Genomic DNA, 14434 nt, shown 5'->3' with positions numbered 1-14434 from the left:
AAAGGTGGCAATGCCTGCCCCCGCCCCTGCCTTCACCCAGCTGGGATCAGGAGCGGAACAGGTGACAATGCCCAGCCCCTGCCTTCACCCAGCTGGGATCAGGAGTGGAACAGATGGCAATGCCTACCCCCTGCCTTCACCCAGCTGGGATCAGGAGCGGAACAGGTGACAATGCCCAGCCCCTGCCTTCACCCAGCTGGGATCAGGAGCGGAGCATATGGCAATGCCCAGCCCCTGCCTTCACCCAGCTGGGATCAGGAGCGGAGCAGATGGCAATGCCCTTCCCCTGCCTTCACCCAGCTGGGATCAGAAGTGGAACAGATGGCATTGCCTACCCCCTGCCTTCACCCAGATGGGATCAGGAGCAGAGCAGGTGGCAATGCCCTTCCCCTGCCTTCACCCAGCAGGGATCAGGAGCGGAGCAATTTGATATTCAGGGAATACCGAATTTTTTCTTTGGTTCGGTATTCCCAGTTCAGATTTATCAAATTTTTGTGTGTGCGCACACACCCCTACTGCATATTGTCAATGAAAAGGAAACCAAGATACATTCATTGGAAAGGGCAGCTTTATTGCTCCATAACAGCAACAACCAAGAAATGGGGGAATTGAATTTGTAATGGAAATAATCCGTTTCATATTTGTCTAGATGACTGGTACAATAAGTTAAAGTTGCTTTTCTGTTTGTTTTACAGCTCCGCAAATCTGTTTTCAGCATTAGGGCCAGAAATCTTCTGGATAAGGAAACTGCAATCAATAAAATTCTTAGGTAACTGTTGTGGTTTAATGCTGCCTCCCATGTGATTTATAAGTTGCTCTCTGCTGATGAATAATGAATCATTTTTAATCATTTTGCCCAACCCTCTCTCTCTCTCTCTCTCTGTATGTATGTGTGTGAATGCATGTAACAACGTTTAAGCTTTGCATCTGAATTAGTATGACTTGATGCAAAGCTGCTAGAGGTTGACAGATGTGTTCAGTGGAGTTGTGTATCAGGGCCCAAATGCCTTCCTGCCACAAATTCTACTCATTACGCACACACACACACACACAAACTCAGGAGCAGATGGGAAAATTAACTACCTTTGACTACAATTGCTGGGCAATCACTTGTTATTTATGTAGTTTAACAAACAGAGACTAAAAAGCAGAGGTTCTTTAATTCAACACAAGTAGAAGTTTTGGGTGCTGGCTCTGGCATGCAAAACTGGATTCTTGAAGAAGAAGAATCCATTTTTGCATGCCAAAGCATGCAAAATGGCCCATTTTTCAAAGAACAAATAGCTTCCATGAGCAGGGAAAATCATCCAAATTGGCCCTTAAAGTTTATGTGGGAAGTTATGCACTGAATATAATCATTGCTTATGTTCATGTTTTCCCTGAGCACAGTTGTGTATATACTGCCTTACCAAACAAATCAGGAAGAGTGATCCATGCCACTCCCCAAAGACATGGAGTAGCAACTTGGCCTAATTTAAAACCACTTTGAAATTGTGCATACTGTAAGTCCTCCAAGGTTAGTCCCTGTGTCATAAAAGTAAAATCTGATGTTCCATGTAACAAGGTACCCAAAATCATGAATTAAGGTACTAGAGATGTGCATTCAGATAACAACTAATCAAAACCTAACTGAATCAAAACCCAACTTTAGTATAATTAGAATAACTAGTCCCACTACAATGATGAAACACACAGATCTGACCATTAGTCTGACATCTGTTTCCTTGGTAGTGGGAGGAAGAGCAATCCTACCACCCACTCTCAGCTGCTATTATCTTTGGTAGAGAAAAGCAAGTTCCATTCACATAAAGAAAATAAGGGACTTCTTTTTTAAACACAATCAGAGCACGCAGTCATGGGACATTAAATAAACCTTGTCCCCTGCCATGTGGTTGTGTTGCAAATCAGCACTCTGCTGGTTCGAATCCCTCTACTGCCATGAGCTCAGCAGATGGCCTTAGGTAAGCCACTGTATTATTGGAATAATAATAACACTAACTTGGTTCACTGCTCAGAGGGGGACACTGATCTGTCTAGAAGAGCAATATAAGAGTGCAGTTGTTGTTGTTGTTATACCGGCATTCAAAGGATTTTTCTTCTGGGCAAGCTCTAGTACTAGAAGTCAGCTGAATTGAGTGAAAAAAATCTGAAATGAATTTTCAGTTAACCTAAGCAGGATAGTATGAGATACAGACAGGGTTTAGCTTTTCTCCCTTGCAGTTTGTTTTTATTAAAAATAGACTAACCCTAGTTTGAGGACCCCCAGAAAGGTAGCAGAACTTCCCAAAGGCCTCTTCATTATGGCAGCTGTGCAACTGATTTTGGGGGGGGGGGGGTTGCGTCTAAAATAGGGATGCTTTTCCCACTCTACCTATTCCCACTGTGCATGTTTAAGTACAGTTCTGCAGTCCTTGAGAATTTCAACCCAGCTGTATAAAAAACAACAAAACAAAACGTGTTTCCCATTAAGAGCAATGGGATAACAGTTTTTAAAAATCAGACAGGTTTAAAATGTTTCATGAATAAATATTACTAATAATTGAAAAAAAGACCAAAATAAAATGTCTAGTCACATCCCAGTTGAGTACCTTGTGGTGATGAATGTGACATCAGCATTAGTAAGAGGCATTTAACATTCCGATGTAATTTAGGTGATCTTTTCAACGCAGAATTTCAGACGTTGCTGATATGATTTAAGACCCAACTATGGGAAGCAGTAGCTTCCCTGTCTAGGGAACTCAGGTCTTTTCCACACTGGGTTTTTTCATCGGTTCTAGCCCTAAATTGCATCAGTTTCTCTCCAGAGTTCTGCATGCATGATCAACATACTCTGATTCAGTCTCCAAACAGCTTCCCAGTCTGTATTGAATTCTGTACAGTGAAAGGTTGCATCAGTTGCCAAGCAGATGTGTCAGTCCTTGGCAGGTAAGTCCCCAAGTTCTCCACAGCAATCACACAGGTGAATTGGTTGAAGTAACTTTTATTGGAGATCTATCAGGTTCAAGGTGCTCAGGCAGTGGAATTGGCAGAAGTGAAGTGTTAAGGAAAAGCATGGTTAGATATAGTGTAATGCCCCAGCCCCAGGTTAGAAGTCCGTTGAAATTCTGGCGCGAACACCAGAGACAAAAAATATCACAGTTTAGGCTACATCTACTGAGTAAGCATGAAATCATCCCTGTTCCCAGGAGAAGCCTCGTTTGTGTTAGGTGCAGCCAGTCTCAAGGCCGATCGCTTCAAAAGGAAAAGTATTCTGCTTCTTCGGGAGAGTGTTTATGTTCAAACAAAGTAGAGATAACACCCTTAATTTCCCAAGAACAGGCAAGGAGAGGTAATCAGAACTCATCATAGTGTCAGAGGTTCAACAAGTGGCATATAACATACACATGGAATGGAGTGCAGGCAGGCATACATGACAAGATGTTTCCCTTGGGTTTTGTTTGTTTGTTTGTTTTTTGTGGGTTTTCTCTATGCACACAAACCCCAATGCGTTTTTTTCCCCAGGGAAGTCAAAACAGGGCATTTTTGAAGTGCAGAATGCTTTCTTCGGTGTGGACCTGGCCTTGGGCCTGCTTTTCACCCTCCCCTTTATCCTCCTGCATCCTAATTGGTTCAACCGCAACCAATCCATTTTTTTCTTTAAATTTTTTTTTTACAACAGTCTTGCAGTGTTGCAATGTTGGTGCATTAAAAAAAAACCTTGCAAGTTTCCTAAGCCTATCAGCTGCAGTATGGCTTCTAGTGGCTGAAACTAAGTTTGGGGAAAGTACCTTATTTCGTTGCTGGATTTATAAATTTCAGTTTTGGTGACTTGGTAGTATTTCAAATCATTCCGCTTGTCTGAAACAAATGATCTTCAAAACAGAATGAATTTTTCTATTTGTCAATATATCAGAGGGCCAAGGAGAATACACCTGTGAACATACTCAGCATGCTGAACATACTTAGCATGCCAGACAGTTCAACTGAAAGTTCCGCTTCCCTATATTTCCACAATAATGCGACTTTATTTTCATAGGGCCTGCACTCGTCAGCGCATGTTGAGTGGCTCCTTTGAGGGGCAGCCTGCAAAAGAAAGATCAATTCTTAGTGTCCAGCACCATATACGTCAAGAACGCAGGTAAAGAGTTATTAAAATGTTTAAGAAAAATGGACAGTGTGAGGCATTGCTTTAGACCTTTCTAAATGAAGACTAACTTGCACAAAGAACTAATGTGTCCATTATTTAAATAATAACAGTAAAATTCACTGAAATTTCCAAAGGTTTTTTTTTATTTTAAGCATAATTTGCTTCCATAATATTACAGTTATCAGTTTAAAACAGTAAACGAATAGAAGAAAGTTGCTTGTGCTTTGTCCAGCCAGCTTGGGGAATCTTACAAGTTTCTGATGTAATCTGAAAGAAAATGATTAGAATTTAATGTACTTTGTATTGGCACACTGTGCGGGACATCATATAAAGATAATGTTTGATCTCAGTATTTATCATCCAAACGAATGTGATTGTTTCAGGTCACTGAGACATGGTTCCAACAGTCAACGGATCAGTAGGGGGAAATCTCTTGAAACATTAACGCAAGATGTAAGTCTAAATACAAATTATGAGTTGAGTAATGGAACTAAAATGCTCATGACAGAACATAAATGCTGCTATCATTCATTATATAATGCTATATAAACTTAATAGTTTTGAGACATTGATTTTGTCAGCACATAGCTTTAAAGAAATGAACAATAAAATATCTCACCTTATTATAAATTCTAAATAAAGAAACTTTATAATTTGCTTCTGTGGAGAAGTACAAATATGATCTGTTCTTCTTTTTTTTTTTGATAGAGTTGGTATAATAAGGAAACATCTGCAAAAAAGTGAAACATCCGTTATTTTTATTACTACTAAATGACAAATGCAATATATTTTTAAACTTTTGTATAATAATCACCTGCTAAATAACAGGTAAAAAATGAATGAGTTCAACTATGAGAACTTGACTTGGATAGAGAGATTTCCTGCTGGCTCAGAATCTGCAAACCCAAAGACCTTAGACATTCCTCCACTTTTTCTTCATGAGTGTGCCCAAGCCATACCACAATCTACTCTAATTCGCTTTACTGACTACAACAGTCCTTGCTCCAATCCTATCCCACCCTTCTGTGCCCTATCTATTATATAATTCAGCTGTCTTTTCTTGCCTTCTTATTTTCTCTGGTCAAAAATTTAAGCAGCCAGGAGCAAATCACACCGTACTGATGCTCTTCTAACTCTATTCCAGGGCACATTTTGAGGGGGAACGCACAGGAACGCAGTTCTGGCAGTTCCCCAAAGAGGTCACATGTCAGGTGGCCCCGCCCACCTGACTCTTGGCTATTTTGGGCCCATTTCGGCCTGGATTGGGGCTGAAACGGCTTGGATCAGGCCTCTGACAGGTGGTGGATTACTCTCCCACTCAATAGTGGCACAATCCTGACCATTTTGTGCCCCTTTTCAGCCCCTTTTTGCCATTTTGGGCCCAATTTCGGCCCTGAATGTCCAGGATTGGGTCCAAAACAGCCAGAATAGGTGATGTCAGGGGGTGTGGCATATGCAAATCAGTTATATTAATGACACTCTTCCGGTGATGGCAAGAGGCGTGGCATATGCTAATAAGTTATGCTAATGAGTTCCTCCAGCTCTTTTTCTACGAAATGACCCCTGCTCTGTTCACCCACAAACGCAACTGTGGCCCCTCCCAGTGACTAGGACTAACTGGTTGCGTCCAAGCTCTACAGGAAGATTTCTGTGCTGTAGCAATCACATTATATTGAATAGTTTCTGTGACTACAGTGTGGTGTCATGGTAGGTTCCTGGCTCCCATTCTTGCTCCATTGTCTAATATAAACTAGGCTTGGAACCTATGGACAAGTTCCACACACACTACGCAACCTCTGCAATAAAGCACACTTCCTCTTCCAAATGCACAAGGGCCCATTGAAAAACACTGATCTTGCACAAATGTGAGGAAGAGGATGCACAATCCATGGCAGAGACTGTCTACTGAGCACAAACTTGTTCATAGGATCTAGGCCATAGTACGTTGCTGAATGAATACTTCCTGTAAGTTCACAAAGTTTCACATAGGCATACTAGAAAAATTTACTGTTTCCCCAGATTTCTAAAGTAGCCACCATTGGATGAAAAACAAAACTCAGCAGAATGCATTTTTAAACAAAGCTTTTCCTGTTGCCATGCATAATAATGTAGAAATAATATAACCTTTAGTTCTGCTGAGATCCTTGTATATATTTCAGTATGTAAAAAATAGCTAGAAATAAAGGTTTCTTTTCTTCCATCCTTAAATTTAGTAATCAATTTCTAGTTGAATAGACCAAGTGACATTAAAGGGTTAGACCACAATCGAACCAATGTTGAGCCCTTTTAATTTCCATTGATTTCACTGACTGAAATTTAAACATGTGTCTAATTCTCCTATTGAAATCCATAGAATGGAAAAGTGTTTAATGACGGCTGGCTCATGCCCTTGTCTAATGTGTTTAATGGTCGAGTACCCAGATTGCAATAGCTGAATGTAATAACTAATCAAGTTACTAGTCAAGGTTTCTCAGTACCAGAATAAAATCCTTATAACATAGTACTAATGTTCAAAGTGAAAACTTTAAAAGGTTACATACAATTACCTAAATTGTCTAGCTTTGATCTTACAGAAGGGAAAAAAACGCAGAAAACTAATTTTTAAAATACTTGTTCTGCTTCCAGCATTCTAACACTGTACGGTACAGGAATGCACAGAGAGAGGACAGTGAGATAAAAATGATCCAAGAAAAGAAAGAACAAGCTGAAATGAAAAGGTATTTTGGATTTAAACCTCTTTAGTTGTCTTATATCAAACATCTTTACTGAATGATCGATCAAAAAGACACTAATGACAGCGTATATGATACAGTTTGATAAGTTAAATGCATATGAAATATATCACTAACCAAGAAAGAACATATGTATAAACTGTATTTGTTCCCTTTAGAATATATGCAGATGCAAAAGAGGAAGACATATTTTTAAAGGGCGATACATGGCCATTCTGATTCTTTATGTGTGCATTTTTTATTTGAGCTTTAAATTACTTGTGTGTACAACAAGCATTTGTTTAGGGGTGGGGAGGCCAGGATCACACCTACTGGCTTCAACCCACATGCACTCAGGGAATTCCCTGCCACTTTGTTTCCAAAGGGTTGTGCAAAACGCTTGGTTTTTTTCCTCTTTGCAAGGCCTGAAACATGGCTTGGAGGGAGGGAAAAGCAGCTATTTAATCCTTTCCTGGCTTTTAAAGCCAGGAGGAAAGTGCAGTAATGTTACATTGTTGCAATGCTACAATGTTGCAATGCTACAACACTGCTACACTTTCTTGCCTTTGAAAAAAAAGAGTGTGTGCATACGCCAAAGGAGGAAGGGAAAAACAGCCATTTAGCCCTTTCTTGGCTTTAAAAACTAGCAGGGAATAAGCAAACTTCTGCAAGCATGGGAAGCAGAAACTGAAATGCTTTGAAGTTCCAGCCAGCATTTGAAAGTAGCAATACTTTTTTTGCACGCAAGAGAACTGTTGTTCCTTTCAAACACAGGAGCTTTTTTAAGCTCATGGAGGATCCCACTCTCATCAGCTGAAAAGCAGCTGGGTGCACACCTCTACTGCAGAAAGCTTATCTCTGGTTGCCTAGGAAACTGATTGATCGGTGCCAGGCTGTCTGCAGTGATGAACTGAAAACAAACCAAACAAACCAGCCTAAACTTCATCCCAGTTCGTCAGAAATGGGCTCTGACAAACCACTGGTTCACGAACCACGAACCAACTAGGTTCGTGACAAATTTTGGTTCGTATTTCAGTTCGTGCCCATCTCTATTTTTGATATTACTTTGCCATTAGTAGGCATGTGGCTGGGTAAGCAGTCAACAACAACCTGGTTTCAGTGGTTTGTACAGTTTCCTTTCTGATCCAGTGTAATTAACTATCTCTGCAAAAAAGAGATATTCAAAGCATTACAGTGCAGTCCTAAGCAGAGTTACATCCGTCCAAGTCCATTGAATTCTATGGGCTTAGAAGGGAGTAACTCTGTTCAGGATTGCACTGTTAACCATCTAACAGGGCTTCTAGCTCCCCATATAAAAGAGCATAAAGTAGGAATTGGGAACGAAATAGGGGGACTGGACAAGGATGCCCTCCTCATGATTGGCCAAAAGTCAATCAATGGTGACCATTACAGCTGTACATTTTGTTTTCAAAGTCCAATATTCTATCATTTGCACTGCAGTGGTTCTGTTATTAGAATCTGTGAAGGTGTAGATATTTGATTGCATCTTTGTCAATGACTGACTATTATGCAAGTTCTTACATTACTCTTAAAAAGGAAAGTCCAGGAAGAGGAGCTGCGGGAGAATCATCCATATTTCGACAAACCTCTTTTCATAGTTGGTCGTGAACATCGATTCAGAAATTTCTGCCGAGTGGTTGTACGGGCTCGCTTTAATGCGTAAGTATGTGACCACTTATGATTAAGTGTATATACACTAAAAAGAAATCGGTATTATTTGGATCCAGGTATACAGAATATCATATATATGTGATATTCCTGATATTTGGGTCCAAAAATACTCGTATAGTATTTGGATCCAGGTTTTATTTAGGAATCCAAATATATTTGGCTACATTATTTCCTATGGGAGAAACTATTTGTGGGTCTAGAGATTGTTTTTGTGTGTCCACCAAAATTGCAGGGAACCTAGTGCTTTCTGTCCAATGCAGACTCACCAAGTTTTAAGAGTCCAATTCTATGGGTCTCTGAACCAATAAACCAATAAAACCCAACAAAACCAATGCCAAATCAAGGAATCTCAGTATATATATTCTGTTCAGAAATACCAAATTGCACACACTTTCTTTGATATAATGAGTGTGTGTGTGTGTGTGTGTGTGTGTGTGTGAGCGAGAGAGAGAGAGAAAGAAAGAAAGAAAGAAAGAAAGAAAGAAAGAAAGAAAGAAAGAAAGAAAGAAAGAAAGAAAGAAAGAATAATATACCATAATAAAGCTTTCAGGATTCTGAAGGAGTGCTTCCTCTGTTACAGTTCTAAAACAGATCCTGTTACTGGAGCAGTGAAAAATACCAAATATCATCAACTTTAGTAAGTATTGTAACTTAAATTGCTGTGGGAAATGGATAACTTTTTTTGCAAAAAATGTTATTAAACATTTCTTAAGTATGGGGCTTTCTGTTGAAACCTATCCTTGCTGTATGTCCAATAGATGTTTATCAACTCTTCCTCTGATAATCTTATTTCATTCCTCTGATAATCTTATTTCATCTTGCAGTGATTTGGTGGGATTGGTAACTTACCTGGACTGGGTAATGATCATTGTTACTATATGCTCCTGCATTTCAATGATGTTTGAGTCCCCCTTTCGACGAGTGATGCATGCGCCAACACTTCAGGTAATTCTATGGATGTAACTCTCATTTGTTGTACAAACTGATCTCTGATACAAACTGATCTCATTTCTTCTGGCATTAAACATTGGTCTTTGCTTTGCTTTCCAGATTGCTGAATATGTTTTTGTAATCTTTATGAGCATTGAACTTAATCTGAAGATTATGGCTGATGGCTTGTTTTTTACTCCAACGGCAGTCATAAGAGACTTTGGGGGTGTCATGGACATATTTATCTATCTTGTAAGTTTACATTCTTTATGAAGTTTTCTCAAACATCCTTAACGTTCCCTGCTAAATTTTATTTCAAAATTTGAATTGGAGTCTGTGTGAGGAACTAAAAATTATTTGTATTCATAGATTCTGTCTAAACTTCAAAGTACTTTCAGTATTTTACCCATCGTACACATCAATCTGAACACTTACTTACTTTTAAATGTTTGACAAATGTATATGCTAAAGTGTGATTCAGTTGTACTGTTTCCTAGTAGGGTTTTTTTATCCATTCTGCTCTCTTCAGTATTTATATCTTCTACTCGGAGAGGCCATGGCTCAGTGGTAAAGCCTCTGCTTTGCATGCTAAAAGTCCCATATGCAATTCCTGGCACCTCCAGTTAAAATAATCGGATAGCAAGTGATGTGAAAGACCTCTGCCTGAGATCCTGGAAGAGGGCCACTGCCATTGAGAGCAAACAATACCGACTAATGGTCTGACTCAGTATAAGGCAGATTCATGTGTTTCTCTTGGCTGTAAATTAAGTTCTCAGCTGGTTTTATCTTTCTATCTGTTCATCCCTCTTAACTCTTTAACATCATTATTTCCCCCTCTTGCTCTCTTCAGTGCCCTGCCCTGCCACTGGACTATTTATTTTCCTTGTTTGTTCTTGAGCTACAGAGCCAATTTATCCAAAGAATGGAATATGGGACATGAGCCTTACTGGTGTCTTCTATAGTGACATCCAAATCCCATTTCCCACAGAAATGGAGAGAAAGAAGCATCAAATCAGTGGCCATTTCTTTCCACTCATTGTCTCTTGGTCTTAGTTTACAATGCAAATGTCTTCTGTATCCAGTCTGATAATGCTCTTTTTTCATCTTGGATGCCTGAGTGTTTATTCACATATATGTGTACGTCCATCTGTGACACTTTTGCTTATAGCTGAATCTGTGACCTGCATCATACATCTGCTACCAGCCTTATGTCTAATCATCAATTACCATTTCTCCTTTTCATTGGGTTTTCTATGTGTGAGACATGCGTTCAAGTAGCTTCTGACTTATGGTGACCCTATGAACTAACATTAAGTCTTGTTCAGGTCTGTCCGGTGCTGTCACTTGTCATACTCAGCAACATGTGGTTGCTGAGTATGGTTATAGTTATGAGTATGGTTATAGTTGAATGCTATTCCTTTACTTGCCCTCAAATGTTATTCATCTTTTGAACCCACAATGTCCTGTGCATGAGAGGCATTTGTTCCTGCTGTTATCTCTGTAATCCTTTGAACTGCACCAGGCCCTCTTTCCTTCTCCTGGGAAGAAGCGCCTACCCAGATGCCATGACCTTGAAAATCCCATACATCAGTTCTGCTGTTTTCCTGCTTAAACCTTTTCCCTCTGGGCTTAGCTGACCATTAGTCTGGAGGGAGGGGAAGGATCTTAGAATTTACCTGCACTCTGGAAACCTATATACCGGGCTTTTTTTCAGCGGGAATGCAGTGGAACGGAGTTCTGGCACCTCTTAAAAATGGTCACATGGCTGGTGGCCCCGCCCCTGATCTCCAGTCAGAGGGGAGTTTAGATTGCCCTTTGCACCGCTTGGCTGTGTGAAGAGCAATCTAAACTCCCCTCTGTCTGGAGGTCAGGGGGCAGGGCCACCGGCCATGTGACCAAGGGCCACCGGCCCTGTGACCAAGGGCAATTTAAATTTTAAAAAACTCCCCCCATGTTCCAGCTCACCTAAAGTGATGTCATTGTGCAGTCTTGAGTTCCACCACTGAGTTCCACCACCTCTTTTCCCAGAAAAGAAGCCCTGCCTATATATGTTTGCATGTGGACATCATTCCTGGCAAATATGGAGTAAGATCCTGATACTAGCAGCTTTTCAATAAAGTGCTTTTACTGCTTACAGTGGAGTCTTTTTGAGAGTTGCTTGGCAGATCCTTATAAGGTCTTGCAAACTGAAGCCCGAGGCTTCCTTTATGGAGTCAATCCATTGAATGTTGGGTCTTCCTCTTTTCCTACTGCTTTTAACTTTGCGTAGTATGATTGTCTTTTCCAGTGAGATTTGTCTTTTCATGATGTGACCAAAGTCATTTTAGCTTCTAGGGATAATTCAGGCTTGATTTGCTCTAGATCCCACTTATTTATTTTTTAAGCATTCCATTTGATCCCTTTACCACTGAAGTGACTCCTGAGAACCTACTTTTCTGCTTTGTTTTTCTGAACTCACAGGTTCCGTTCCTTCTTCTTTTAATTCCTCTTTCAGTTCAGAGGAACGTGCATATCTTCCTTGGCATGCAACTTGTAGGGTGTCCTAGCTGGCTAGACTTCAGAATGGAATCTGCCTCCTTTTTGTGCTTGTTTAGTACATGCCTGTACTTGGAATAAGAAATAAATGTATTTTATGTAATGTCAAATTTCTCATATTCGGCATTGTATAAATAATAAATCCAAATGTTATCTAAAAGAGTCTGTTTTTAAAATTCATACAAACTGGCTAACACCATGAACAAGACTTCTGAGTGAAAACATTATGAGCTTGATTAAATCTTACAGAAATTAGAATGTGTCACAGATATAATGAATATAATTTGTCACAATGAATTTATATTTAAAGCCTGCGTGCCTACAGTCAGAAAATGAGGTCATTTCTCACAAAGCCTTCTCTCTTTGATCAAAAATTCTACATGAAATGTACATTTTCCAAATAATTTCCAACATCTTGAAAAACTACAGAAAAAATTTAGTTAGTATGTGTTATACCATATTGATTTATGTGCTGTTATTTGAGAAATGAAAAAGTTGCATTAATCCTTTTTTTTCAAAGACTGACTAATTTTTTTAAAGAAAAAAAGATGTATTCCAATTCTTAATCACCTTTGCTGAGAACTGAGTCCTATCAAAATAAAATGAGTCATGCTTCCAAGAAAAGGAGGGCAATCCAGTCTCATTGAACCCAACGAAATAATTTTAATGTCTTTTCCAATCCCGTCAAAGCCACCCACACCTTCATTTCAATCAACAAGCTACTAATAAAAGTCCAGTCTGATGTCACTGCTCATAAGAAAGTCACAAAGCTCATGAGATTGACTAAATCAATAATTATCATTGTACAAGGGATTCAGGGTTCATACTTTGCTATTTCCTGGGGGCAGATATATATACTAAACTGGCAGGGAGGTAGTAACAGAATTAAGATGGGAGGATTCCCTTTTTCTCTTCTCCTTTCTCATATTTTCTGAAGGGGTTCAGGGTTTTCGTTTCTACTTATTTATTTATTAAGATACTTATGCCTTATCATTCTCTCGCCGTCAAATGGTAGCTTCTAACTATGGCTGTCTGTTGCCTCTCATTTCTGATAAGGTAGCTCTGGAAAGAGGAATCTATTCTCTCCTCAACAGTTGATTGGTAACAGCATTTCTTTTGCCCAGGGCTTTTTTTTCTGGGAAAAGAGGTGGTGGAACTCAGTGGTGGAATTCAGGACCGCACAATGACGTCACTTTGGGTCAGCTGGAACAAGGGGGGAGTTTTTTGAAGTTTAAATCGCCCTTGGTGAAAATAGTCACATGGCCGGTGGCCCCGCCCCCTGATCTCCAGACAGAGGGGAGTTTAGATTGCCCTCCACACAGCAGCACGGAGGGCAATCTAAACTCCTCTCTGTCTGGAGATCAGGGGGTGGGGCCACTGGCCATGTGACCATTTTCAAGAGGTGCCGGAACTCCGTTCCACCGCGTTCCTGCTGAAAAAGCCCTGCTTTTGCCTCTGTCTCCATATCCTGCACATGTGCCTACTGGAATGGACAGGTTTCCTACTAAATCCTCTTATATCCACTGGTGTAGTGAACCTCTATGCCAATGTAAGACTGTTGAAACTGTTATGCTGGTGTATCATTGGTAGTACAAGTGTGGTAACTTGAGTGAAGGAATGGAATGAAGCTTAATCAGAATCCTATATTCTCTCAGGGTTTGCTCTCATAGCCAACACAGCATTACATTACATAACATTACAAGGACAACGCTGGTGGCACACGTAATAACATTTCCGTTAGACTCAGTTGGAAGCTTCATGTGGAAGAGCCACTTCCTCAACCACATCAGAGGATTTCCAGGGAGTCAGATGGGAAATCATGGTGCAATTGTGTCGGACTAGGATCTGAGAGACCCTAGCCTTCACTTTGTCTTGAAGCTCACTGGGTTACTTTGGGCAAGTCACTCCCTTTGCCCTACCTTGTCTCACAGGATTCTAGTGAGAAGAATGGAGAAGGGGAGAATGATGCATGCTTCCTTGTGTGTCTTGGAGCAAGGGAAGGATAAAAATGTATTGAATAAGTAAATAATAGTAAGCTCTAGAGCTCCTTGAGTACTGATACATATTGCCATGGGTTCTACATAGGGACGGAAAGGGGACTTGAATGTTGCCTGGTATGGTTGCAAAGGTCCCATCCTTGATGTCTCTTCTGGCTGCTCCTGTGGTGGTTTGTTGCAGAGATGAAATCTGGGTTCTGTTCTTGCCATCACTGCCTTCTAAGAGCTGGGTACAGATCCACAGATCGTATTTCCGTTGCATTGCTTTTTTTTTTTTTACACTGAACCAGGATGTATTGGTTCAGTAACCTTCTATGTCCTTGCTGTTTTTTTCCTTATGTGGCCTTTATCTCTCGCTCCTGTGAAGTGCACATCATCCTATTCAACCTATTAGTTGATGCCTAATGTGTGAGGGCATCATTGGTGAGTGTAATTGTAATTGG

At 40.2% G+C, this 14434-nt stretch overlaps 1 protein-coding gene across 2 annotated transcripts in view; it reads left to right on the top strand.

Annotated features, from left to right (window-relative positions):
- NALCN (sodium leak channel, non-selective) overlaps nucleotides 1-14434 on the top strand; it is a 258283-nt gene that overhangs the window by 206702 nt on the left and 37147 nt on the right. For both annotated transcript variants that reach the window (XM_054974072.1, XM_054974070.1), the window contains 8 exons: nucleotides 696-769; nucleotides 4016-4117; nucleotides 4510-4579; nucleotides 6752-6843; nucleotides 8395-8517; nucleotides 9110-9166; nucleotides 9354-9474; nucleotides 9580-9711. In XM_054974072.1, coding sequence (XP_054830047.1) covers nucleotides 696-769; nucleotides 4016-4117; nucleotides 4510-4579; nucleotides 6752-6843; nucleotides 8395-8517; nucleotides 9110-9166; nucleotides 9354-9474; nucleotides 9580-9711 — 771 coding nt within the window. The remainder of the gene's footprint in view (nucleotides 1-695; nucleotides 770-4015; nucleotides 4118-4509; nucleotides 4580-6751; nucleotides 6844-8394; nucleotides 8518-9109; nucleotides 9167-9353; nucleotides 9475-9579; nucleotides 9712-14434) is intronic.

This window comes from Eublepharis macularius, chromosome 3, assembly GCF_028583425.1.
Source record: "Eublepharis macularius isolate TG4126 chromosome 3, MPM_Emac_v1.0, whole genome shotgun sequence".
In the NCBI taxonomy this organism is placed as follows: Eukaryota; Metazoa; Chordata; class Lepidosauria; order Squamata; family Eublepharidae; genus Eublepharis; species Eublepharis macularius.
Note: the sequence above shows the minus strand (reverse complement) of the source record. Positions and strands in the feature narration are given on the sequence as shown.